This window comes from Zootoca vivipara, chromosome 13, assembly GCF_965207765.1.
Source record: "Zootoca vivipara chromosome 13, rZooViv2.hap1.1, whole genome shotgun sequence".
Lineage (NCBI taxonomy): Eukaryota > Metazoa > Chordata > Lepidosauria > Squamata > Lacertidae > Zootoca > Zootoca vivipara.
In genome coordinates, this window is record NC_142596.1 from 53,900,000 (window position 1) to 53,925,304 (window position 25,305).

The following is a 25,305-nucleotide window of genomic DNA, read 5'->3' on the forward strand; positions in this document are numbered from 1 at the left end:
ATACTTTTGATGTTTGCAACAACTGCAGCAAGAATTCTTTTAGCCTCAAAATGCAACAATGAGAAGCACCAAAGAAAGAAGAGTGGCAGACAAAAATGAAGGACTTTGCTGAACTGATGAAACTGACAGGGAAAATCTAGAACCAGCAAGGTCAAATACTCCAAAAAGACTGGAGGAAATAAATATTGTATTGGAAAGATCACTGTAAGCATTTAACATCACTAGCAGGGTTGTGTGAAGACTTGTAATGTGAAATTTTCTTCCTTTTTATTTTAACTTTACTTTTAATGTTTTTTTGTATTAGTGGACTTAAAATTGGAAAACATATAAAACGCAATGATACAAAGGTTAAATTTGAAAGCCATGAGGTGGGGAGGAAGGAAGTTGAATGGTTTGAAACAGCCAGAGAAGTAAAGTTGATAACAATGTTGGGATTGTATATTACTAAATGGAAAACCAATAAAAATTATTATAACATAAAGAAATAAAAAATATTCAATTTAATCAGACATAACTAAAAGAAGAGGTAAAATAATGTATGTAAATCCAAAAGAGCTTTGAATTTGCTAACAAGCCAGGAAGAATGTTAGCATGGCAACTAAAGAAAAAACAAAAAGAAAAGACAATAGAAAAATTAATAGAGGAAGGAAAAGTCATAAACGATGCAAGGGAAACACACACATATAAACATTATTCGCTTATCTCTTCTTAGAGGTATTGATTTCTTTTAGTTTACTCTGCATATACCACCAATATTGTTTAAACGGTCCAGCTGGGAATATGATCCAAAATCTTTGATATTCCTGTCTCACAGCATCTATCACTGTCAGATTAAATGATGCTGATTGTGAATGTGGGGATCAAGTTTTGCTTCAAAGTGAAATTATCCATCCTTGGTGTGAAAAGAAACACAGAGGGAGGATGAGGATCAAGCATGAGATCATGGGAGAAACAAGAGATCAGGTGGGGAGAAAGGAGAAGAGGCAGAAGACAGAAATCTCCAGATCAGGAATAAGGCAACGTAGAAGAAGATGCCAAGATCACAATATAAAGAGAAGGAAGTGTATTTTTAACCTTCATACTTGGAAAAAAAGTCAATTGTGTTCTGAGCATGCCATGGTTTGTACAGTGTAGTTGTAGCCTATAGCAGCATATAGATGTGTACACTATGAAGGTGAGAGTGATTTCCTTACAAAGGATCATCTGTAAATTTTGTGTTTGGGTGGTCCTGGAAATCTTTTCCTTCAGATGGATAGCCAAAAGTATTAATAATTCCTCCAATGATCAGGTCCCCTCTCTGATAATACTGGTATGGAAACTCGAAAGGATCCGTCATGGTGCATCTCTCAGAGTCTTCCTTGCACTCAGTTGGAGGCATCTGCAGCCACAGGAAGAGAAGGAGCAGCAGCAGAAATGCTCCTCTCATCTTGACCAAGAGTTACGCAGAAAGGCAGATCTCTTTCTCCTCCATTGTAAATTGCATGACCAGAACTTTCATTTAATAGCCCTGGATTACTGTGATTAAGGGAAGGTGCCAAAGATCTGACCCATGAAATCCTTTGTGTCCAGAATTTCTCACAGAAGTTCTGAATGACACAGGGTTTATTTAAAATAAGCTTTTACACTCTGATGCTGACTGTGTTCATGGCCTGACATGGGATTTGGCAAGAGGGATGATGAAACCCATCAGTTTGATTTAATTACTGGTTCCAAAGTTATCTCCGTAGAGGATTGCGCTCTTTGAGAGAAAATAATAACAGCAAAGTAATCATACATATTTCTCATTCAGCAGTGCACTGGGACTGGCCAGTCACAGGAAAGCAAGCAGCCCACCTGCCAACCGGTAATCTGAAGGGAGCTCCCTAGTTTTTCCAAATCTCTTCCTCAATCACACATTTTCCTCAAGTATGACCAATGGAGACAGGATTTTCAGGATTTTGGACCCCAGGGGCAGCAGCAGCAGCAGCAGCAGCAGCAACAACAACAACTGGTGTATCCTTGTACACCAGTTAAGGAAAGGAAGGAAACAGTTAGAATAAGGCAGACTCCAGTTGCATGTGCAATACAGGGTGTTAACTTCCCTTAAAAAATAGAGAAATGGTTAGTGTTTGCCAGACATTTGTGTTTCTAAACACTTCAGAAAACCCTTCTGACTATTTATTTGTAAAGATATGGAGAAATGCAAGAATGCGGCAGCTAGACTGGTGACTGGGAGCAGCCGCCGAGACCACATAACACCAGTCCTGAAAGACCTACATTGGCTCCCAGTATGTTTCCCAGTACAATAAAGTGTTGGTGCTGACCTTGAAAGCCCTAGTACAATAAAGCCCTATAAAAAAATTCCTTCAGTAGCACCTTAAAGACCAACTAAGTTTTTATTTTGGTATGAGCTTTCGTGTGCATGCACACTTCTTCAGATGCACACGAAAGCTCATACCAAAATAAAAACTTAGTTGGTCTTTAAGGTGCTACTGAAGGAATTTTTTTATTTTACTTCGATCCAGACCAACACGGCTACCTACCTGTAACTTGAAAGCCCTAAACGGCCTCGGCCCAGTATACCTGAAGGAGCATCTCCACTCCCATTGTTCAGCCTGGGCACTGAGGTCCAGCTCTGAGGGCCTTCTGGCAGTTCCTTCCCTGCGAGAAGTGAGGCTACAGGGAACCAGGCGGAGGGCCTTATTGGTAGAGGTGCCCGCCCTGTGGAATGCCCTCCCTCCAGATGTCAAGCTAATAAGCAACTATCCTATTTTTAGAAGATATTTGAAGTCAGCTCTGTTTAGGGAAGTTTTAATGTTTGGTGTTTTATGTTTTCATCATCATCATCATTATCATCATTATGTTGGGAGCTGCCCAGAGTTGCTGGGGATACCAAGCCAGATGGGTGGGGCATGTATGTATGTATGTATGTATGTATGTATGTATGTATGTATGTATGTATAAATAAATACTACTGCTACTACTGCTACTACTATTTTTTCCATTTCCCAAACCAAGATTATAACCTTCCAGTCAGAGATGTGTCTATTCCTGAATTTTCTGCTAATTCCACTGCTAAAATAGTAAGACCCTGCAAGGCTCTCGTGATGGTTCCATTGGGTGCTGTGTTCTTTTATCCATTTCTGTCTGGAGACTTTCCTCACTATCGCTGTTAATTTAGCTAAATTCATAAATTCCACTAGCTTGATACGCCAATCTTGTATAGTTGGTAGCTTCTCTCCCTTCCAATTCTGCGCAATTAACAATGGAAATACGTAGAGGATTACCTTCGGGCTGAAGGTATTAGTGCTAGATGGGTAATTTGCCTTGATTAAATTCACACAAGTTTACTGGAATTGTAGGAATAGGAGAATAAAATGAGATATGGAGTTAAAAGATAAGTTTATAAGGGAAAGCATAGTAGTGCTCACTATAATAGGGAATCGATATGGAAATGCTGGGAAGTTTATTGTATTTTCTTTTGTCTTGTTTTTCTTTTTCTTTTTTCTTCCTTTTTCTTTCTATTTTTATTTTTTCCTAATAAGTTAAGTTTGTTTTTTGTATAATTTGTATAATTCTGATTTGCGTTCATATTTGTGTTATATTGATACTTTTTGATTTGTATTGATTTATGTTACATTGAATTATGTTGATTTTTTGGTAAATGTGTTTAATATTTAATAAAGTATTTTAAAAATTAAAAAAAATACATTGGGTGCTGTGTTGTTAGGAATAAAGGTACAACATCTTTCACCAAACATTACACACACACCTCCTTTTTCTGCCAATACCATATCTAAGTCCACCCTATTTTCCCAAGCCATCCTGCTTGTAGCATCTAATTGGTCAGCTATTCCTTTCACTGCATCTCTGGTATAATTCAGAAAGCTCTATTGGTTATAATATATAATTGATCCAATCTACATTATTGTTGATTGTGACCCACCAAAACAAGAAAGATTCCTACCCTGCTCATTCATTTGTTTATTACGGTTATAGACCAGCTCGAAAGGCACATTTAGGACAGCTTTCACAAGAATAAAATATGCATTTAAAACAATATACAGCAAACAGCTTTAGAATTAAAATTAAGTTAAATGCATAGACACGTGAGAACCTAAAATTTAAAGTTTGAGATACCATACAGATTGGCCCTAACACCCTGGAGGCTCACTTGGAGTGTTTTCCCAGCAGTCTAATTTGTTCCGGGAGGATGGTCTGCGCCTACAAATCTGCTCGCAGAATCTGGCAACCATCCAGGTCGTCTTTTGATCTTTGCCTAAGAGGAGAGCATTAAGTTAGGCTTATCCGGAAGGTCAGCAAGCCTCTCCAGTTGGGGGGCAATGGTATCTCTGCATACCTCGTCATAAAAGGGGCATCTAAAAAACAAATGTTCGGGGCTTCCTATTTCCCCTAGTGGGCAGGCACAAAATCTCTGGGCATATGAGACTTTCCCAAAAGATCCTTCCAAAACCAGTGAGGGCAATGCCAAACTTCGGGTGAGAGTAAAGGCCCTTCTTGTGTTTCTGGATTCGAGGAAATCAGGGGACCTCAAGCAGTCCTGTTTTCTCTCGGAATCCGTGATTCTTTGCCTGACCTCAGATGTTGCTTGCTCCAGGCCCAAATTTAAAAGGGCTTGAGGAGTAAAGCACAATTTCTGGAGAGTGTTCAGGACTGGTCTGCCAAGCAGACTGGAACTGGTCGCATAGAATCAGTGGAGCTATGCCTTGGGGGCCTGAAGCTGCTTTGCTCTCAGACACATGTTCCATAAATCTTGCAGAGCGAATAAGCACAGCAGTGAGCCATGAGATGTGCACTAGCTACTTTTTATTTCTAAATCTAGACAGAACAGAAAGTGATCATGTCTTCTCAGTCAGAGAGAAGAGCGGGGGGACGGGGACGGACGACACACACAGCAGGAAACAGAATACAACAACATCCGTTCCCTGTGACTTCCAGCAGTCCTTCTGCTGAAACATGTATATAGACAGTCTTGTGACTGTCCAAGAGCTGCACAGTGAGACAACAGAATTCCAACAGAGAGGTCAATTTTCCCATCCATGAGCAAGTCAACAAGGAACACCCTTGTTGATACATGTATCCTCCTCGCCAGGATCAGACCCAGAGGCAGGAACAGTCTTCAGACATCAACTGAGCCTGCCTCCTCAGAAATGACATGGTCTGGTTCTCAAGCAGGTCCTCCTCCTACCCATGATCACAGACATCAGGTGTCCCAATACGTCCCCCGAGTGGAACCTGATCATATTGATAAGTTCAAGTGGTTACTTAGAAACCCTTAATTGTATACCTAATTATGTAATGTGGATATCAAGTTCAGCACAAGGACACAGACTGTATTGAGCTAGTTACAGGTAGGTAGCCGTGTTGGTCTGGATCGAAGTAAAATAAAAAAATTCCTTCAGTAGCACCTTAAAGACCAACTAAGTTTTTATTTTGGTATGAGCTTTCGTGTGCATGCACACTTCTTCAGATACCATGAGTATACTTATCTGAAGAAGTGTGCATGCACACGAAAGCTCATACCAAAATAAAAACTTAGTTGGTCTTTAAGGTGCTACTGAAGGAATTTTTTAATTGTATTGAGCTAATAAAGGACAATAAAGACGCTTCTCGTTGCTGTTCCATTTCAAAGATGCATGGGCACATTCTGGCCTTGGCAATTGCTGTAAAGGAGAATGAGAAGAATCCCAAACTCTTGCCAAACATCACTATAGGATTCCACATTATCAATGGCTATTACATTGCAAAGATGACCTAGAAAGCCATCCTGAACCTGCTTTGTAGACCGCAGTTGTCATCCTCAATTTCATCTGTGTTTCTCAGAAACAATTAATTAGTGTCATGGGAGGATATGTGACTGAACCCTGTGCCTTTATGGCCAATATTGTTGCCATCTACAGGATTCCACAGGTAGGTCATTATCATGAGTATACAAAAACTTCATCACACATAATTTTAAATGTTTTAAAAATATTTTGTATTAATTTTCATTTTTCACATCACACATAAAACAGCATGACTCACAACACATCAACCACATTGCTTACATAATTTTAAATGTTGTCTATTTTTAATCCACTGGAATAGTTATGTTATGTTTTATGTTATGTTGTGTTGTGCTGTGTTGTGCTGTGTTGTGCTGTGCTATGCTATGCTATGTTATAAATACACCACCCTTCCTTGCAGGGGAGCCCAAGGTGGCAAAGAACAAGTGATAAAACAATAAAACCTCATATGGGGATCAAACCTACAACCTTGCCTTTATCAGCACCATGCTCTAATCATCTAATTGATATTTAATTGAAATATTTTCATTTATAAAGGAATAAAGTGATAAAAGAAAAGAAAAAAATGTGGAGAGAGAGAGAGAGAAATATGCAATATGCACAATGTAATACATTAAGTAAAGTCAATTTCACTGCTACAGGTTTTAGATGGTAGCAGTGTATTACCATTGCACCATGTTTTTTGCTTGACCCACACTTTCTAGGCATGGGTCCAAGTTTCTTTCCGCTCTCTCCACTCCTTCCTCAGAGAAAACCCACTCTTTGGTGCTAAATCAGAGTAAATGTCAATCCAGAAAAAACCCAAATTGCTGTTTGCTCTGATTGACTGCTAAAGTACATTTATATCCTTCTGATGAATATTGTGTGGCAAATATCTAAATTTAAAATTTATATCGCAGATGAACAAAACACTCATAACAACATCACAACTAATTCTGGATTGCTTAAACCAAAATGCCTTCAAAGAAGAACTTGAGAAATTTGACTTGTCTAATGATGATCTCCACAGCCACCATGTATTGTCCCTGATCAATTGAATTTGATTACAGCAGAATATACAGGGACAAGCTTATATTGCTTACTTTTCTTTCTTTAATAAATGTTCCTTCTTGTTCAGCTCAGGCCTCAGGATAATGATGTAGCATTTAGGGAAAAAGATGCAACCCAGTAACCCAGCACTGGAGCATAAGATGGAGAAGATCTCCACAGCCACCATGTATTTCCCTTTGGTGCTCAGGTACGTTGGAATAAAGGACAGCCACACACTGCAAAACACCAACATGCTGAAAGTGATGAACTTGGCTTCATTGAAACTGCCAGGCAACTTCCTGGCAAAGAAAGCTATGGTTAAGCTGGCAATAGCCAGGAAGCCCATGTATCCCAAGACGCAGTAAAACATGGAGGCTGATCCCTCATTACATTGCACTAGGATTTCCTCTTTCAGGGAGTTCATGTCCTTATCTGGGAACGGAGGAGAAGTAATCAGCCAAACCATGCAAATGACAGCTTGAATAAATGAGCCAGAAAGGATAACAGAATTGGCCAGTCCTTTCCCCACCCATTGTCTCATTCTGGATCCTGGTTTTGTGGCCATGAATGCCAGAACCACCGTGATAGTTTTTGCCAAAACAGAAGAAAGAGAAAGAGAGAAGATGATGCCAAAAGCCATTTGTCGGAGAAGGCAGGTTCCCTTTCCAGGCTGTCCAATGAAGAGGAAGGAGCAGAGGAAGCAAAGCAGGAGGGAAATGAGGAGGAGGTAAGTGAGGGTCCGGTTGTTGGCTTTGACTATGGGAGTGTCCTTGTACTTCATGAATGTTCCAAGTACTAAAGTTGTGATCGAAGAGAAAGAAAAGGCCAGCAGAGTAAGGGTGATTCCCAAAGGTTCTTTGTAGGAGAGGTATGTGTAAAACTTGGGAATGCAATGATTTTGGTTGTAGTTTGGATACTGATCTTCTTTACATTTGATACAGGTATCCATGTCTGAAAAATAAAGGAAAGGTACGTAAATATTTCAAGACTTTGATTCATCTACAGTGGTAGCTCTGCTTGTGGACGGAATCCATTCCGGAGGTCCGGTTGGATCCCGAGGTTTCCGCAACCTGAGAACCGCTTCTGTACATGCGTGTGCAGTGAAACTCAGTCAAATACTTCTGGGTTTGCTGCTTTCCATCCTGAAGTATACGTAATCAGAGGGTTACGTAACCGGAGGCACTACTGTATTCTATAGTGATCAATCCAACCCCTCATGGACAGGATTTGACCATTGGGTGGAAGGACACAAGCAAGCACAGAAAGCTTTTCCAACAAGAAGACATAGGTACTTCATCTGCCATTTATTTCTCCTCCCAGCAAAGCTCCATTCGCCAAATACAAAGCAATTGTAACAGAACTAAATAAAACTGGCTCACACTTTCTTTGTCCGCCAATACACTGTGTCCTTGCTCCAAAGATCCCTCACTGGTCAAGTGAGTAACTGGGGGGGCAGTTAAAAAGGAAGCTAGCTAGCAACCCCCCTGTCTGGCTCTCAGCAGAACGTGGCCTTCTTGGCTGCTGAGTAGGCGGCTTTCCAAAGAAACATATCTGGGCACGCTCAGAACTGAAGAATGAGTCTGATTCGTCTTACTAGGACTTCAGATTCAATGCCCAATCTCCCTGGTTAATGTTATTTTGTGTTGGATGCCAAAGTCTGAACTGCAGGACCTGGTCTATTGAAGTAAGTGGGAGAACTGAGAATTCCCTCAAACCAGTGTAGAAAAGGAAGGAATCATGGCATGTCCAGTGCTCTGTCTAGCTATGGCACTAACTACATTTTGTTTTGCAGAAATGGGCAGGTGCTTCCGTAAAAAGCTTCAGCAGTTCATTCTGCATATCAAGCAACCTTATAAGACAGAGGCTCAGCAAGGCCTGATCTCCACCCCCATCAAGTTGGCATCTATTGTATTTCCTACCCATCTGCATAGAGACCATCGCTTCTGGACATGGAGCACAATCGTAGCAGCAGAATTTCTCTCCCTCTTTCTTTTTCCTGCTGTAGCCAGGATAGCAGTTGTCATTGCACACAGAAAGAGGCACAACCTGTCCAGAAATGCAACAAATGAGATTAGCATCAAGAAGTTTATATTTATCCTCCTGCCCTAAACGTGTGAATAGTTTTCTTAGGTGAAAATTTGCTTCAGAGAGGAAACCCTGACTTAATTGTTGCCAGAAATTAATTCCATGAAGAAGTGAAGAAGTGAATTGTTGGCGAGGTCAGGACTTTTAAAATGTGTTGATGAGGTTGTTTACTCAGATCTACCCAGGAAATGTGGTGGACTTCAAGTGAAAATGCAGAGCAGCATTTCCCCCAGTTTGTTTTGCCATGAATGGGAAAATGCGATCCTTCTCAGCAGAATTAACCACTTGAGGGCAGGTAGAAAACTGAACTCACAGATATGCAACTGTTTCCAATTCTCGCACATGTTCCAGCACCTGCAGCTTCATCTCACCTGGTTAAAGCTTCTATGCCACACTATTTGGTCCTCATTAATGGTTAACTCTTTCCCCTGTGGAGCCAGCGGGTCTAGTCTTCCAACTTTGAGCCTAACAAAAGAACCATTGGAGAAGGTCACCCAGTTTGTGAGATCAAAATCTGCAAGTAGTTCTCTATGTTTATCAAAATGTACGCTCTCTCCGACACTGTTGTTGAACATGATCTTCCTTATAAAACGATGGAGCTTGAGTGAAAGAGAAAATGAAGCCTGGTCAGGATAAAATGGTGTTATAGATCGGTGGTGGTGGTCGCCTTAAACCCTAGGAATGAATAAATGCTAGGATTTTGATTATGGTAATTGGGATATGGAATAAGACACCAACTGCAGAGCTGTGCCAGACAGGGAATTCCTGGGCTGCCTTATGCAAACCAGCCTGGCCAAGGGAACAATAGAGAGCCATTGAGGGCCCATTGAGGGCCATTGCCAATGCAAGAGGACTTCTCCCCTGCCCTGGGGTGTGAAGAGAGACAGGGGTGTGAAGGGGTGTGTTTTGAAGCAGGGTTTTCTGGGAGGAAGAAGGAGGGGGAAGGGTTGAGATCCATCTTTGGAGGGTGCTGCCTGCAGGCAGGGTATGCTGCTCCCTCTTGGAATGATTATGCCATAAGATCAGGACTCCCTCCATGCAGACGTCAGGTGTAAAGAGGTGAATGAAGCATATTTCTCAAAGCACGGCAGTCTCTGCTGTGTCTTCTATTCTCCAAAGGGACACAGACCCCATGGGGTCTTGCCACCGTTTGGCAGGCACCCAGCTTTTGTAACCATATTGAAACCTCTACAGTCACCCTTTTAAAATCTCTTTGTTTCCAGGACTGGGTTGTTTTTGCTCAAGAATGTATTTGAATCGGTTACTAATTTCACTGATTCAGCATATTTCCTTGGAATTAAATCTGATCGAACTCCATGGGGTTGACTTCTGATCAGATATGCAGGGGATTCTACTTTTAATATCTGATACACACCAACACCAAATGGCATGCAACACTATGTAGAGTTTTGCTACACTTTTCAATAAAGCATCTTTGCGGCTTTGGAAGGCATTATATAAACGTTAATGAAATCCAAACATAAGATTCATTTTTTGTAGTGGTTCGGCTTTAACAATAGTGTTGCATAAATCAGCACATTGTGGCATCATATTATTAATGAAGGAGTTTGAATTCACCTCGGGAGACACATTTCATTGCTCTCAAGACACACGGATGCCAGCAGCAAAAGGAATGTTGATATCCCCCTATATTACAGCTAAAGCTAAACAGTTTATCTCAGTGGTTTTCAACCCGTGTGCCGTGGCCCCCTGGGGTTCCTTGAATGATGGTTAGGGTGCCGCAGGCAACACTGGCCTCTGTCCCTCTGTCCCTCTGTCCCTCTTTCCCTCCCTCCCTCCCTCCCTCCCTCCCTCCCTCCCTCCCTCCCTCCCTCCTCGGATGCCCTCTCATGTCTCTGCTTCCCAAAGGCTTGCACGGCTGTTTATTGCAGCAGCCCCGGCTATAAGCTCCGCAGGCGAGTGCTGCCTCTGGGAGGCACCTCTCTTTGGGGTGGGGGGGGGGCAGCTCAGAGACCAGGGATGGCAGCACTAGCTGCCCGGAGGACTGCCAAGGAGAGGGGAGAGGGGGCTGAGGAAACACTCCGCAAGGGAGGGTGTTTGAAAAAGGGGGAGAGGCCGCCAGCTCTGCAGGCAAGGGGTGACCTAACTGGGCTCCAGAGCCCCACAGGGGAACCACAGACAGAAGGTAGTGGGTTAAGGGAGCCATGGATTTGATACAGCTATTGATGAGTTTGTTATATTATTTATCTGTTACTTTTTAAATGAGATACTCAGCCAAACAAAATGGACCCAGTGCAGAAAACCATGGCCTTCAGACTTCCAATTAAAAAAAAGACATGGAACATCATGAAAGTGGATAGGAAAGGAGAAGGGAATAAGCAGACTAAGTTTCAGGTTACAAATCACAAGTTGTTCTAATGAGGAACTGTGGGGAAAAAGACACATTTAAGTATCTTTTACAGCAAGCATGTCAAACCTGCGGCCCTCCAGATGTTTTGGCCTACAACTCCCATGATCCCTAGCTAGCAGGACCAGTGGTTGGGGAAGATGGGAATTGTAGTCCAAAACATCTGGAGGGCCGCAGGTTTGACATGCCTGTTTTACAGCATACCTTCCTGCTTTGAATATATTTGTCTCTCTGTGTGTTGTATTAAAGGTGTAACTACCTGCCAAGAATGCACATTACAGTCCGTTGGTCTCCCTCCCTCTAGCAGTCTGCTATGTTTCCATCTGGATTCACGTAGGACATGCAAAGCATGCGCCACAGCAAACGCAGCATTGTAGACATTGTAGCTGTGACCAGTCATGCTCATTTCAAAAAGAGTACTAGGAAGACTCTCCAACTTCTCCCGGCCAGTGCAGGCTTTCTTTCCCTCCACATTCCCATCAGAATGTCTTAATGAACAGCTGAATGACTGCTCCCAGAAATTCTGAATGAATCCATCTCCTTTTGCCCAAGAAGGTTCAATGATCTCAAGAAGACTTTGGAATCCAAGTGGCTCCCTTGAGCGAACCGTGATGGATAGCGCACCATGGAAGCTTTCTATATCCCAAAGTTTTTGAATGGAGAAGGCACAGAAATCCCATTGGGATGTAACAATCCAGACTTTACCCACAGGTGGCAATGCATACAATGTTGCGAAAAACAACAACATTCTCAAAACTGGCATGGCTGGATCTTCTCCATATACAAAACATGCACTGACTTTTCTATCTTGAAGAAGTGGGTATTTTTCCAGTTGGGAAGTTACAGTGTCTATCAGCTCTTCCATAAATGTCCTCTTTGCTGTTCTTAGTATGAAGGCATAGCAGATGCCGTTCTGATCAAGCAATGGAACCACTGTGTGCAAAAACCTGTCCCCATTCTCATCATCCACAGCAAAGAGCCCAATCCATGTCCATCTGAAATGGTGAAGGAGCCTGACTATCCCAATGTACTGGTGGGCTTCCTTGGGGACCATCTGATATAAGGAAGAAAACAATGTTTTGTCATCCTGCACAGGGGTAAATGATCCATATGTGAGCTGAAAGGAAGGAGGGTGTGTTGTATGGATTAAAAGAACGCAAAATTACGAACCATTGTGACAAAATTCCCATACATCAATGCATATGTCTCACCTGTGGGATCTTGTAGGTGGCAAAAATGCTAGCCATGTTGGCAGAGGTTTCAGTAGCAAGTCCGCCAATGACAGCTATCAGTTTACTCTGAGTATCACACTTGTAGTTGGGAACAAACCTGTGTTGTGTGGAAAGGAGGCTCAGGCTGGCTTTGTATGTCGTCCTTGCCACATAGTAGCTGTTGAGGATGTGGAAGCCCAAAGAGATGTTGGGTAGGATTTGGGGATTCTCATTGATCTCTTTGACAGCAAGCAGCAAAGCCAGAATGTGCTGGTAGTTCTTAGGAACAGACCTGTAATGAGAGTTACTGTCTGTTTAATGAGGCAAAGGAAAGGGCATTTCTTGCTTTCATCGTTACACCTCGGATTACTGTCATGGTTGAGCTGGAACTTTAAAAAGTCTGAAAATATTGAGAAATAGAAGACAGTTATTGCAGGATATAATCTATTAGCAGGTCCTTTTAGATGAAATATATAAGGGAGATTTCTCGAAACATTTATTCTGCTGTACGAAAAACTCTGAGTAAAGAGCCATTGCCTGCTACATTACGGGGAACTAATAGATCTAGACCAGGGTTGGCTAACCTGCATCATGGTGCCAGGATCTAGCCCAGCCTACTGTGGGATGTTGTCTGATTTGCCCCACAAATGAATCTTCCTTGCAAAGTGTGCTATCCACATCGGACCAGAGTCTCCACCTGTGTTTTGTGTGAAGAGACATGCACTCAATCAGGAAATTTTACTGGGATGAAAGCGATAAGAATAAAGCACAATAATAAAACCTTTCATATTGTACAATATAATAATATGAAGTGAAACAATATTTTTCAATTATGCAAACAGGAGGAAGAGAATAAGCAAAAGGTGAGAGACAATGAACTACTGAATGATGCACGGAAACGACACGTCCAAGACTCACTAAGGGAACAATCCCTGGGACATTGTTCTGTAAAAGCCCCACAAAGTCCACGTTTTGGGCCACTGAACATTCCAGTGGATTGTGCCCAACAGCCACCAACATACAGAACACAAGATAGCTGTCAACTTCCAGTGACTGCTGGAAATAGCCTTCCATCATACTGTACTTAAACACAAATCTTATTAGCGAAGTATCCTGTCACATAATGATAGGATATCCTTGTAATCTGAAGGAACAGCAGAAAGGGGGGAAATGAAGTGTTCCTTACGCAGGTTCGCCAATGGACATCTGTGTGGGCACTTCTGTGAACGAGGGACTGTCATGAAAGAGGAAGACCTGAGAAACCATCTCTCCAATGACAAAGTCACCCGGCTGATAATATTGGTGAGGGATTGGCAGAGGATCCTCATCTAGGATGCAACTGATGGGCTGATTCTTGCATACGGTGTAAGGAAACATTACAAACAGCAGCACTATTGCTACTGTGATCCTGATGACCAAACAGCCCCTCAAGCTGGATATTGCCATGTTTCCCTTTGATACAGTCTCAGTTTTGTTTCAGTCTTTTGTGAATGGCAGATGAACCTGATGGTACATAATTTCGAAGGAAGCTTGGCCTGTGAGATTCACAAATGTGTGTGTTCATTTCAAACGGCCAGAAATGTTTCCGCCTCACACACATTCCCCCCACCCCAAATGGAAGCGGCAGGATAATGGAAATAATTGGAAAACACTCATCCAAAAGAGCACAGGATCAGAAAGTATTTATAGGGTTAGGCAAGTATCAGTCCATACTGTACCTCCTTTTTGAGATGAAGCTTTTCATACCCAGAAAGAAGGAACTGGAGATGGAAGAAATGGGGAAATAACTGAGTTTCTCACGATATAATTCTTTTGTTTTAAATCATCGAAGAATGAAATGTTGAAACACCCTAAAATATCAAAAAGCTAACAGAAAATAAAATACAACACAAAGGTGAAATGACCAAAGCTGAAATGGTTTTCTAACCTGGTTTAGAACAACATGTGTGGTTTTATAACACCTTTTAGAAGCTGTTATTCCAGTAATGTTTACAGTTGTTGGAGAGATAATCATCTCCCCAATGTATTCTTGGTCAATCTGGCTTTGCCACAACGTGATGAAACAGCCAGGATATCTCCCCAAGCCCTGTTCCTGCTTTAGGCTACTTTTAAGCCTGGGGACCAGGTGGTCAATGATAGATCCAACAGTAGGCAAATCCAATTGGTTTTGGTTTTGATTACATAGAATCAAGAATTTTAGACTTGGAAGCAAGACTGAGGACCATCTAGTCCAACCCCCAGCGATGCAGGGATATCAACTAAAGCATCCACGACAAATGGCCATCCAATCTCTGCTTTAAAAACTCCAAAGAAGGAGAGGGAGTCTGTTCCGCTGTCAAACAGAGCTTACTGTCAAAATTTCCTCCTGATATTTGGTCAGAATCTCCTTTCTTGCAGCTTGAGTCCATTGGTTCGGGTTCTAGCCCCCGGAGAAAACAAGGTTGCTTCATCTTCCATGGGACAGCCCTTTAGATATTTGAAGTTGGCTATCTATCATGTCTTCTCTCAGTCTCCTCTTTCCTAAGCTAAACTACCATTCCTCATGAGGCTTGGTTTCCAGGCCCTTGGTCAACTTGGTTGCCCTCCTCTGCACACCTTCCAGCTTGTCAACATCCTTCTTGAACTGTGGTGCCCAGAACTGGACACAGTATTCCAGTTGTGGTCTGACCAAGGCAGAATAGAGTGGGACTCTGACTTCCCTTGGTCAGGATGGTGTGCTTCTGTTGATGCAACCTAGAAAAGCATGAGCTCTTTTTTTGCTGCTACGTCACATTGTGGACTCATGTTAAGTTTGAAGACTGATAGGACCCTTGGATCATTTCCACATGTACTAGTGAGCACTCTTTGCATTTGGTCAATCATCATCTAGTCCACATTTTACCAGCTTATCTGAAAGAATATTATAGGGATTTGTCAAATCAAAATACGCTACGCCTCATCCACCACGCCTGTAACTTTATAAAAAAGAAATGAGATTGGTCTGGCATGACTAGTTTTTGAGAAAGCAATGCTGGGTCTTAGTAATCACAGCATCCTTTTCTAAGTGCTCTCAGACCAGCAGTTCAATTACCTGTTCTAGAGTCTTTCCTGGTACTGTATCAACATCAAACTGACTAGTCGGTAGTTATTTGAGTCTTCTTTCTTCCCCTTTTTGAAGAAGGAGACAACCTTTGCTTACCTCCAGTCCGCAGAAACCTCACCTGTTCGCTAAGAATTCTCAAAGATCATAGACAAAGACTCTGAAATTACATTTGTAAGCTCCTTTAGTACCCTTCTGGGCAGCTCATCAGGTCCTGGAGATTTACATTCATTTAAAGTAGTTAGCTGTTCCCTTACCACCTCTTCTCCTGCCTTGGTCTACAGCTCCTGCCTTACATCCTTTATTATGTTATCATGAGGTTGGGGCACTACTTTCCTTTTGGGTGAAGACAGAGACAAAGAAAATGTCGAGCAGTTTTGCCTCCTCTGTCACCCAATAGCATTTCTTCATCTTCTCCACCCAGAGACCTCCCACTTGCTTGTTCTTCCTCTTCCTTCAGACATAGCCGAAGATACATTTATTATTATTTTATTTTTTATCATTTTTAACCTCTCCTCATCTAGTTATGAGAGTTTGTTGTTTTCTATTGCAGCCTTATTGGCATTTTATGGAGCCTTTCACTCCAGTGAATTGATGGCAAACTGCAAGACGTCTCTGGCAAAGCGCTGCTTTTTGGAGACGTGGTGATCACTCCACAGGAGTGCAATTGCATTGGAGGCAGACTAAGGCCAACCAAAGGGGCTGGGGAGCTACTGTTGAGTTGGCCAGTTGCCTACACTCCTGTCTTTGTACAGTGGTGACCATTAAGGGATGTGTTGACTCAGCCCACGGGCAATGGCCCCTTCTTAATCCATGTGGACTGGTCCCCACTTACACAGTACTGAGTCTTGTCTGTACTTAGAAGGGCCTAGTTGGCCATGGACAGCAACCCAAGATCTTTCAGCAGGCATTCATTCTGAACTGGGGCAGCAACAGTTGTGGCTCAGACCAGGGTTTCTGGCCAAGTATTCAAGCCATTGCCTTTGGCAGTCAGCAGCCTTCAAGAGTTAGGCTTGCTTATATGTTCTATGGTTGTTAACAGTTTTCTTCACTTCAGCTGATCTGCAGTGGCTGCTGAACCTTGCCATTATCCTATTCTTTGGCCATTCAGTTTTGTTTGGGGCCCACAAGCAAGCTTGCATGTCTGAGTGTTGGATGCAGTTGTAGTTCCCTGTCCCTGAAGTAGTAGTAGTCGTTATTATTATTATTATTATTATTATTATTATTATTATTATTATTATTATGTCACCCATCTGACTGGGCTTCTCTAGCTGCTCTGGGCGGCTTCCAGCAAGTTAAAACATCAAATAATGCTTCTGTGGTCTGAGCTTTTGGAAAAGTGGGTCTGACAGGGGTCCCATTGCCCTAATAAGGCTGATGGAAGGAAGATCATACATAAGATTAAAACTTGTGTTTCAGGACGTGGGAGTGCATACATTCCCCAAAGTTGCATTACGTTTGGCACCCCAAAGTTATATTATGTTGTTCACTTGTCTGTAGAGGATAACGTTGTTTTTCTGGAGGCTCTGCAAAGAGCTCTTTTTTAGCTTTTGTATCTTTGTGGGTGGAGGAGAAACAAGCAGAAGCTGATCGCCTCCTGTGGCATTTGGTCCAGGTGGGTGAGTTTTGTATATTTTGGGAAATATCTAAGATCAGGCTGCCCAGATTGGTGTTTGGGCCTGTCAGGCACATTGGGGTGAATGTTCCCCAATGGGGCCATGGCGCAAATGCCAGCTTCATCCACCCCAAAAGCACAAAGTGGGGGGAGGAGTTTTCTCAGGCCTTGCTGCAGGATCACAGCATGCAGCTGCCAGCTGGCGCAGGAGATGGGAGAGTTGGGATCCTCTTTGGCTTCGGTTAATTTGGTTGAATTATTCTGATTGCACATTCTACAGTTGTTATATTTTAATCAATGTAACCTGGAACCCATCTTTCTTGTCACTCACGAGTCTTCTTGGGTATGTTGGCAATTTTTATAAATATAGTTTATATTGGTGGGAGGCAGTGAGAGATTTCACCTTCTTGGGCTCCTTGATCACTGCAGATGGTGACAGCAGTCACGAAATTAAAAGACGCCTGCTTCGTGGGAGAAAAGCAATGACAAACCTAGACAGCATCTTAAAAAGCAGAGACATCACATTGCCGACAAAGGTCCGTATAGTTAAAGCTATGGTTTTCCCAGTAGTGATGTATGGAAGTGAGAGCTGGACCATAAAGAAGGCTGATCGCCGAAGAATTGATGCTTTCGAATTATGGTGCTGGAGGAGACTCTTGAGAGTCCCATGGACTGCAAGAAGATCAAACCTATCCATTCTTAAGGAAATCAGCCCTGAGTGCTCCCTGGAAGGACAGATCGTGAAGCTGAGGCTCCAATACTTTGGCCACCTCGTGAGAAGAGAAGAATCCTTGGAAAAGACCCTGATGTTGGGAAAGATTGAGGGCACTAGGAGAAGGGGACGACAGAGGACGAGATGGTTGGACAGTGTTCTCGAAGCTACGAACATGAGTTTGACCAAACTGCGGGAGGCAGTGCAAGACAGGAGTGCCTGGCGTGCTATGGTCCATGGGGTCACGAAGAGTCGGACATGACTAAACGACTAAACAACAACAACAATATTGGTGGGAGGGGGCGATAGATGTACCACTCAAGCACACCACTTCAGTTTCTCTTAAGCTTGCTGTGATTTATTTATTTGGCCAAGCCTTTGGTAGGTAAGTAATTATCATGATCACCATCATCATTGAAATTTGTATACCACCTTTCTTTCGTAGCTCTCAGGGCAGTTCACAACATAAAAATGCAAGATAAAAAACACAAAATACACAATAAAACCAAGAAGAAAAACTAACCCACAACACCCTTCTCCCCACGCCCTCCCATGACACACTACTTATTGTATTGTATTTATATCTTACATGTTTCAGTGGTTAATGCTCAGACTGTTGACGTGAGCAAAGGTCCTTTTTGTTTTCACTTGAGCTAATTTAAACTAAATATGGAAACCAGCAAAGCCCATTGCTATCTCAGTTCAGCAAGGAAGCACCACAACTGGAAAGAGTTTTCACTTTCACAGTTCGTATGAGGAAGATTATACAGTGTATGTTAAAGGGATAAAGCTATATTTCATACATGAAGATAACACTCATGAAAACGTATGAAAAGGGGGGGGGAGACCCAGGTAACTACTGACCGGTGAGCTTGACATTGATACCAGGGAAGGTCCCAGAACAGGTAATTCAACAGTCGGTCTGTGAGCATTTAGATAAGGATGCTGTGATTACTAAGACCCAGCATGGGTTTCTCAAAAATAAGTCATGCCAGACCAATCACATTTCTTTTTTTTGGAAGGAATTACAAACTTGGTGAATCAGGGAAATGCTGTGGGCATAGCGTATCTTGATTTTAGTAAGTCCCCCATGATATTCTCGTGAGGAAGCTGGTAAAATGTGGGTTGAAGGAGGTAACTGTTAGGTGGATTTGTAGCTGGTTGACTGACTGAACCCAAACCCAACTCATGAATGGTTCCTTGTCATCCTAGAAAAAAAGTGACAAGTGGGGTGCTGCAGGGTTCTGTACTGGGCCCGTTGTTGTTCAACGTCTTTATAAATAACTTGGATGAAGGAATTGAGGGGATGCTCATCAAATTTGCAGATGACACCAAACTGGGAGGGGGAGCTAATGCTGCAGAAGACAGAATCAGAATTCAAAATGGCCTGAACAGATTGAAGAACTGAGCACAAGCTAACAAGATGAATTTCAATATCAACAAATGTCAGGTTCTGCACTTAGGCAGGAAGAACCAGATGCAGAAATATAGGATGGGGAGCACCTGGCTTACCAGCAGTTCATGTGAAAAAGATCTAGGGGTCTTGGTGGACCACAAGCTTAACATGAGTCAACAGTGTGATGAAGCAGCAAAAATTTATAAGCTGAAATTCTTTACTTTTCTCTCCTTGTTAAATGTTCCCTGTTGTTCAGCTCAGGTCTTAAGATAATGATGTAGCATTTGGGAAAAAAAATGCAAGCCAGCAAGCCAGCACTGGAGCATAAGATGGAGAAGATCTCCACAGCCACCATGTATTTCCCTTTGGTGCTCAGGTAGGTTGGAATAAAGGACAACCAAACACTGCAAAACACCAACATGCTGAAAGTGATGAACTTGGCTTCATTGAAACTGTCTGGCAACTTCCTGGCAAAGAAAGCTACGGTTAAGCTGGCAGTGCCCAGGAAGCCCATGTATCCCAAGACGCAGTAAAACATGGAGGCTGATCCCTCATTACATTGCACTATGATTTCCTCTTTCAGGGAGTTCATGTCCTTATCTGGGAACGGAGGAGAAATAATCAGCCAAACTATGCAAATGTTTGCTTGAATAAATAAACCAGAAAGGACAATGGAATTGGCCAGTCCTTTCCCCACCCATTGTCTCATTCTGGATCCTGGTTTTGTGGCCATGAATGCCAGAACCACCGTGATGGTTTTTGCCAAAACAGAGGAAAGGGACAGAGAGAAGATCATGCCAAAAGCCGTTTGTCGGAGAAGGCAGGTTCCCTTTCCAGGCTGTCCAATGAAGAGGAAGGAGCAGAGGAAGCAAAGCAGGAGGGAAATGAGGAGGAGGTAAGTGAGGGTCCGGTTGTTGGCTTTGACTATGGGAGTGTCCTTGTACTTCATGAATGTTCCAAGTACTGAAGTTGTCATCAAAGAGAAAGAAACAACCAATATGACCAGAGTGATTCCTAAAGGTTCTTTATAAGAGAGGTAGCTGGACACCTTGGGAATGCACTGATTTTGGCCACTATTTGGGTATTCCTCTTCCGGACATTTGATGCAGGCAGCCATGTCTGAAAAGAAGAAAGAGCTATTGAAACATTTCAAGACTGAACTGAATTCGAACACTGTAAAACGGTCTCATGTAGGACTGAGACTAAAGTATTCAGATCTGAATACATCAATGAATGTTCCAGACCAGATTTGACAAGACATTGCCTAAGATTCTCCCCATCTGATATGGGAAGAATAAAATTCCCATAAGTAGAAATAGAAGCAGTAACACAATCACAAAAAGAGGAAGTTTTCTTGTTGTTTCTATTCAAAAGCTACTTCTTCCCCAGCAGGGGATGGTCCTGCAAAATTTATATTAATATAGTTGCTCCCAGACTTTGGAGGTTCCTTCCCAGAGAAGTTAGAATGGCTCCCTCCTAGTCCCTCCGCCGGGAGGTGAATACTTATCTATTCTTACAAGCCTTTGGAGAATGACAGGTGTTTTTTTTTTGTCTTTTTAAGAAATCATTTTTAACAGGGCCATGCTGTTTTGTTTTTATTATCTGTATTTTAATAGAATTGCAGTTCAATTATGGTATTTGCAGTGCTTTTTTAAAATATGTTTTTAGTTCTTTGCATTTTATCTGTCTTGTTTTGATTTGTGTAAACTGCCTTGAGTCCTGATCTGGGGAAAAAATAGGTATATTAATAATAAATTATTAAAAATAATAATAAATCATAGGAAAACAGCAAATGGCCTTCCCCACCCCCCTCCAAATGGCTAAAGTTTAAATATGTAAATAGAATTACCTCATGAATTTATGAGGAATTTGAAGGGTTTTCCTTCTGTATTTCATAATAGCTGCCATGGTTCCTGATATCCTGATTCCAAAGCTTATGGATGAAACTAAAATATGCATTTGTCTCTTGTGACTTTGGCCTGATCCATGAAGATGGCATGGTGAGCCCTCCATCTCAGTCCATTACTCTAAGGAATTTTTGTAATGCCTTTCCCTACAGATTAGCAGTTACAATTTTGATTTCATAGCCCTATCTATTGGCGTGCTTGGGAGAATCAAGAATTCCCCATTGTAGAAAAGGAACATCTCAGAGGTGGTCCATCATTCTGTTTAGCTGTGTCACCAACAACCGTTTGCAGAAACTGACAGCTAAAGACATCTAACTCCCCATGCTGCATAAGAAGCTTGGCTTTCTCATTCTGCACACCAAAGAGTTTTAAAAGCAGGCGCTCAACAAGGCTAGTTTATTTTTTTCTGCCCGTTTCCCCAGTTATTATACATTATTTCTCTTACCAATCTGGTGAGAGATCATCCCTTCAGGACATGGAGCACAATCATAGCAACAAAATTTCTCCCCTTCCTTCTTTTTCCTGCTGTAGCCAGGATAGCAGTAGTCATTGCACACAGACAGGGGCACAACCTGTCCAAAAACATGAAACTGAGATCAACATCATTTGCCAAAACACCTGGAAGAACAGGGCGCCAGGGCACCGGGCTGCCAGGGGGGCGCCATGCAGCTGCGCCCGCCCGCCCGCCCACCGTGCAGCAGTGCCCGTGGAAGCCACCCTGCGCACTGAGCCCGCCTGCCTGCCGTGCAGCTGCGCCTGCGGCAGCCGCACTATGCACAGCACCCGCCCGCCACGCTGGGAAACGGGGCGGGGGGGGGTGCGCCGGAGGGATCCGTCGCACCACGGCGCCAGGGCACCAGATATGCTTAAGACGGCCCTGTGGAAGAAGACTCAAGAGACTCCATCATGGTGGAAATGTCTATATTGGATATAAGGGCTGGCAATCTGATAACCAAGTTATTTAAGCACGGGCAGGTGTTTTGAATTAACATCTAGGCGTGAAGCACCCTTCCAGCCCTAGGCATGTAATAGACACATTCTGTCACACAAGAATCATCTTCCTTTTTCACTTAGCAGGTCTTACATATGTGAACGCAACATACACACGCAGCCCCCACTATTCAGCATTCACACTCCAGGACTAAGAAGTAGCCCCAAGGGACCCCAAAGGCTGCAAAAGGTGACTCTAGAGTAGCCCTGGACAAATATTGCCTCAGGGTGTCCATCGATTAAGCACAATCAATTTTTCCAAAACCAAAATAATCCCTTTTGGCAAGACAAAGACAAACCCATCGTGGTACCTCGAGGGTCACACCATTGACCAAAGTTTTTAAATACTTGGGCATCACTTTTCACCATAGATTATCTTGGACAGCCCATTTAAACACGATTATTCTGGCTGCTCGCCAGACCACCGGTGCTTTGGTGAAATTATTCTTCGGAAATGGTGGACAACTGGTGTTGCCGACCAGAAAGATCTACATCAGTAAAGTACCCCCAATGCTGTTATATGGGGTGGGAATATGGGGATGGAACATGAATGTAATCCAGCGTCTGGAGTCTCTGCAAAATCTCCTGGCAAGAAAGATCTTGGGCCTCCCTAATGGGCCGCCCAATTGAGACTAGAATTGGGATTACCATCTATAGTAGCTAAAGCCCATACCAGGATAATTATCTACTACAAATCCCTTGCAGAAATTCAAAACTCCCGACTAGTTAAAGAAGCCATTGCAGCCCTTACAGGCAGCAGTACCTGGTCTAAGGCCATGGAATTCATCTGTGACTGCTACTCCCTTCCAGACTTTGCTGCCCTGACCTCATGGGAAAACGATAAAATCCCCAGTTGGATCCTAGCTAGGGATGAAGCTTTCGATCCGAGAACCAAGTTATTTAAGTATAGGGAAGTGTTTTGAAGTAACATCTAGGGGCAAAGCACCTTCCAGTCCTGGGCATGTGGCAGACACATTCTGTCACACAAGAATCATCTTCCTTTTTGCTTAGCGAGTCTTACATATGTGAACCCAACATACACACGCAGCCCCCACTATTCAGCATTCACACTCCAGGACTAAGGAGTAGCCCCAAGGGACCCCAAAGGCTGCAAAAGGTGACCCTAGAGTAGCCTTGGACAAATATTGCCTCAGGGTGCCCATCGATTAAGCACCTAAATTCCTTACCTGAATGTCAAAACAAAAAAGTAAAGATATAAAAAGCCTGCCAAACAACCTTACAGCGTAGAGCAGGCAAAAGGGAGGAATCCCAATGGCCAAGTGCAGCATCTCTTGACAATTTCCACTCTGCCCCCATAAAGGCCAGTGACCAGCAAGAAAAACCCACACTGGAGAGAGAGGTAGGATGGGCGCTGGAAATGATCAGGAGAACATCGAGAGGACAGGGCTGCCCACAAAGATCCCCACACACACCCACAACCTCTGGGGGGAGACCAGCTTGTGTCTTCTCACAAGAATGGGGTGTGTTTGTGGGTAGGGGGGAAATTTGCCCCCACTAAGAGCAGAGGAGCATTTTTTATTTTTCTCCTCATGACCAAAAGTTTTTTTATTAAAGTTTATTCAGAAAGAAGGCAGAATTTGTTTTTGCTTTTTGCTTTGTTTCCAATAATCAGTTCATGAAATAGCAGGTATGTTGTGGCATTTTAGCAACCTTAGTTCAGGAGTGGTCTCCAAAGCATTGCTATTCACCATAAAAGGAAATACTCGATTTTTGGAGAGGTCAGGGCTGCTTAGATGAATTTGTTGCATTGTTTACTGAGACCTATTCTGGGAATGTGGTATATGTTGCATAAGGTTGGGTTATAGTCAGGGCTTTTTATCCACCAGAACTCACCAGAGCTCAGGTGGGCGCCATTGCCCTTAAAAGAGAACAGGGAAGGTGTTCAGGGTGAGTTCCAGTCCCTCTTCTTCTAGAAAAACAGCACTGGTTATAGTACCTACTCACTGCCCACAGCTGGTTTACCAAGAAGGAAAGAAACTGTAGTTCAAAAACGCAATGCTACTCAGAACAATTCAGCACCTGGAGGCAATAAGAAACTTAGATGCTAAAAATGCAACGATTACCAGTTATTTCATAGATTCCAGCATCTGCAGCGTCATCTCACCTGGTTAAAACTTCTATGCCACTCAATCTGCTCATCATTTATTGTTAACTCTTTGCCTGAAGGATCCCGAGGAGCCAACCGTCCAACTTTTACTCTGACAAAAGAGCCGTTGGGGAAAGTGACCCAGTTTGTAAGATCAAAATCTGCAATCAGTTCTCCATTTCTATCAAAACCTACACTCTCGCCGACGCTGTTGTTGAACAAGATCCTCCCTATATAGTCATGCAGCTTGAGTGAAGGAGAAAATGAATCACATTGGGAATAAAAAAAGCTCTGCAATGAAAGGTGCAAATGTCTAGCTTCCCTAAATCTGGATTGTTCTTGACCAAGGTTGTATCCGGTGCCATCTTCTGAGGCTTCTTCTCCCACCCCGACCCCCTCCACATCCACTGGAACAGTAAGGAACGGAGTAGGAAAACACCCACGCCATGTTCCATTGCTGATCATGAGTTTGTACTATAGTACCACAATCATAATGAGTAACCAGGAAGAAGCAGTAATTCAGCCAAAGAAACTGACACAGTAATTAGAGGAGAAACGGCCCTGTGAAGTTGTCTTAAAAATAAATGAAATAAAGAATCATTGAGGTGTTGTTGTTGTTTTGGCAAGACATTATCTGAAGAAAGTTAAGAAATGAAATCCCAACAATGCATTCATATTACATCAGATTTAGCCACAGTGTTACATTTGATGCCACACTGTGACTTGATATTATCAGGTGTATTAGTGCTTAATACTGCCATTTCTATGGAGAGATATGTTAACTGTCCTGTCCATTTAGGCCAGTGTCCTGCTTCCCGCAATGGCATCTGGGTGCATCACAAAACCCATGAGCATATTTTGAGGTCAATAAACCTTTTCTGATTTTTGTCTTGGCACCCTCAGGATAGTCAGAAATCCCAAAATGTTTGGTGCCACTCTGTGATGGACCCAGAAGACCATGCTTTGCTCACAAATACATATTCCCTATCCATCTCCACTGCCTGTATCCACTCCTCCAGG

At 42.8% G+C, this 25,305-nt stretch overlaps 3 protein-coding genes and 1 long non-coding RNA gene across 4 annotated transcripts; 1 reads left to right on the forward strand and 3 right to left on the reverse strand.

Moving 5' to 3' along the window:
• Positions 1-6,085: 6,085 nt before the first annotated feature.
• On the reverse strand, positions 6,086-8,902 carry LOC148683732 (vomeronasal type-2 receptor 26-like). The gene is made up of 2 exons (XM_088656716.1): positions 8,735-8,902; positions 6,086-7,766 (listed from the first exon to the last, which is right to left on the reverse strand). The coding sequence occupies exons 1-2, from the start codon at positions 8,751-8,753 to the stop codon at positions 6,865-6,867; spliced, it is 921 nt and encodes a 306-aa protein (XP_088512842.1). The 5' UTR covers positions 8,754-8,902; the 3' UTR covers positions 6,086-6,864.
• Positions 7,427-10,289, forward strand: LOC148683733 (uncharacterized). Its single transcript, XR_015946796.1, has 3 exons — positions 7,427-7,542; positions 7,757-7,784; positions 8,608-10,289. It is a non-coding gene; the product is annotated as an uncharacterized LOC148683733 (long non-coding RNA).
• Positions 10,290-12,461: 2,172 nt separating this feature from the next.
• On the reverse strand, positions 12,462-13,925 carry LOC118092898 (vomeronasal type-2 receptor 26-like). The gene is made up of 2 exons (XM_060282423.2): positions 13,666-13,925; positions 12,462-12,771 (listed from the first exon to the last, which is right to left on the reverse strand). Exons 1-2 carry the CDS (start codon positions 13,923-13,925, stop codon positions 12,462-12,464), a joined length of 570 nt encoding a protein of 189 aa, XP_060138406.2.
• A 5,573-nt stretch (positions 13,926-19,498) lies between these two features.
• LOC118092897 (vomeronasal type-2 receptor 26-like) lies at positions 19,499-24,874 on the reverse strand. The gene is made up of 3 exons (XM_088657275.1): positions 24,304-24,874; positions 21,629-21,760; positions 19,499-20,392 (listed from the first exon to the last, which is right to left on the reverse strand). The coding sequence occupies exons 1-3, from the start codon at positions 24,748-24,750 to the stop codon at positions 19,499-19,501; spliced, it is 1,473 nt and encodes a 490-aa protein (XP_088513401.1). The 5' UTR covers positions 24,751-24,874.
• Between the last annotated feature and the right edge of the window lie 431 nt (positions 24,875-25,305).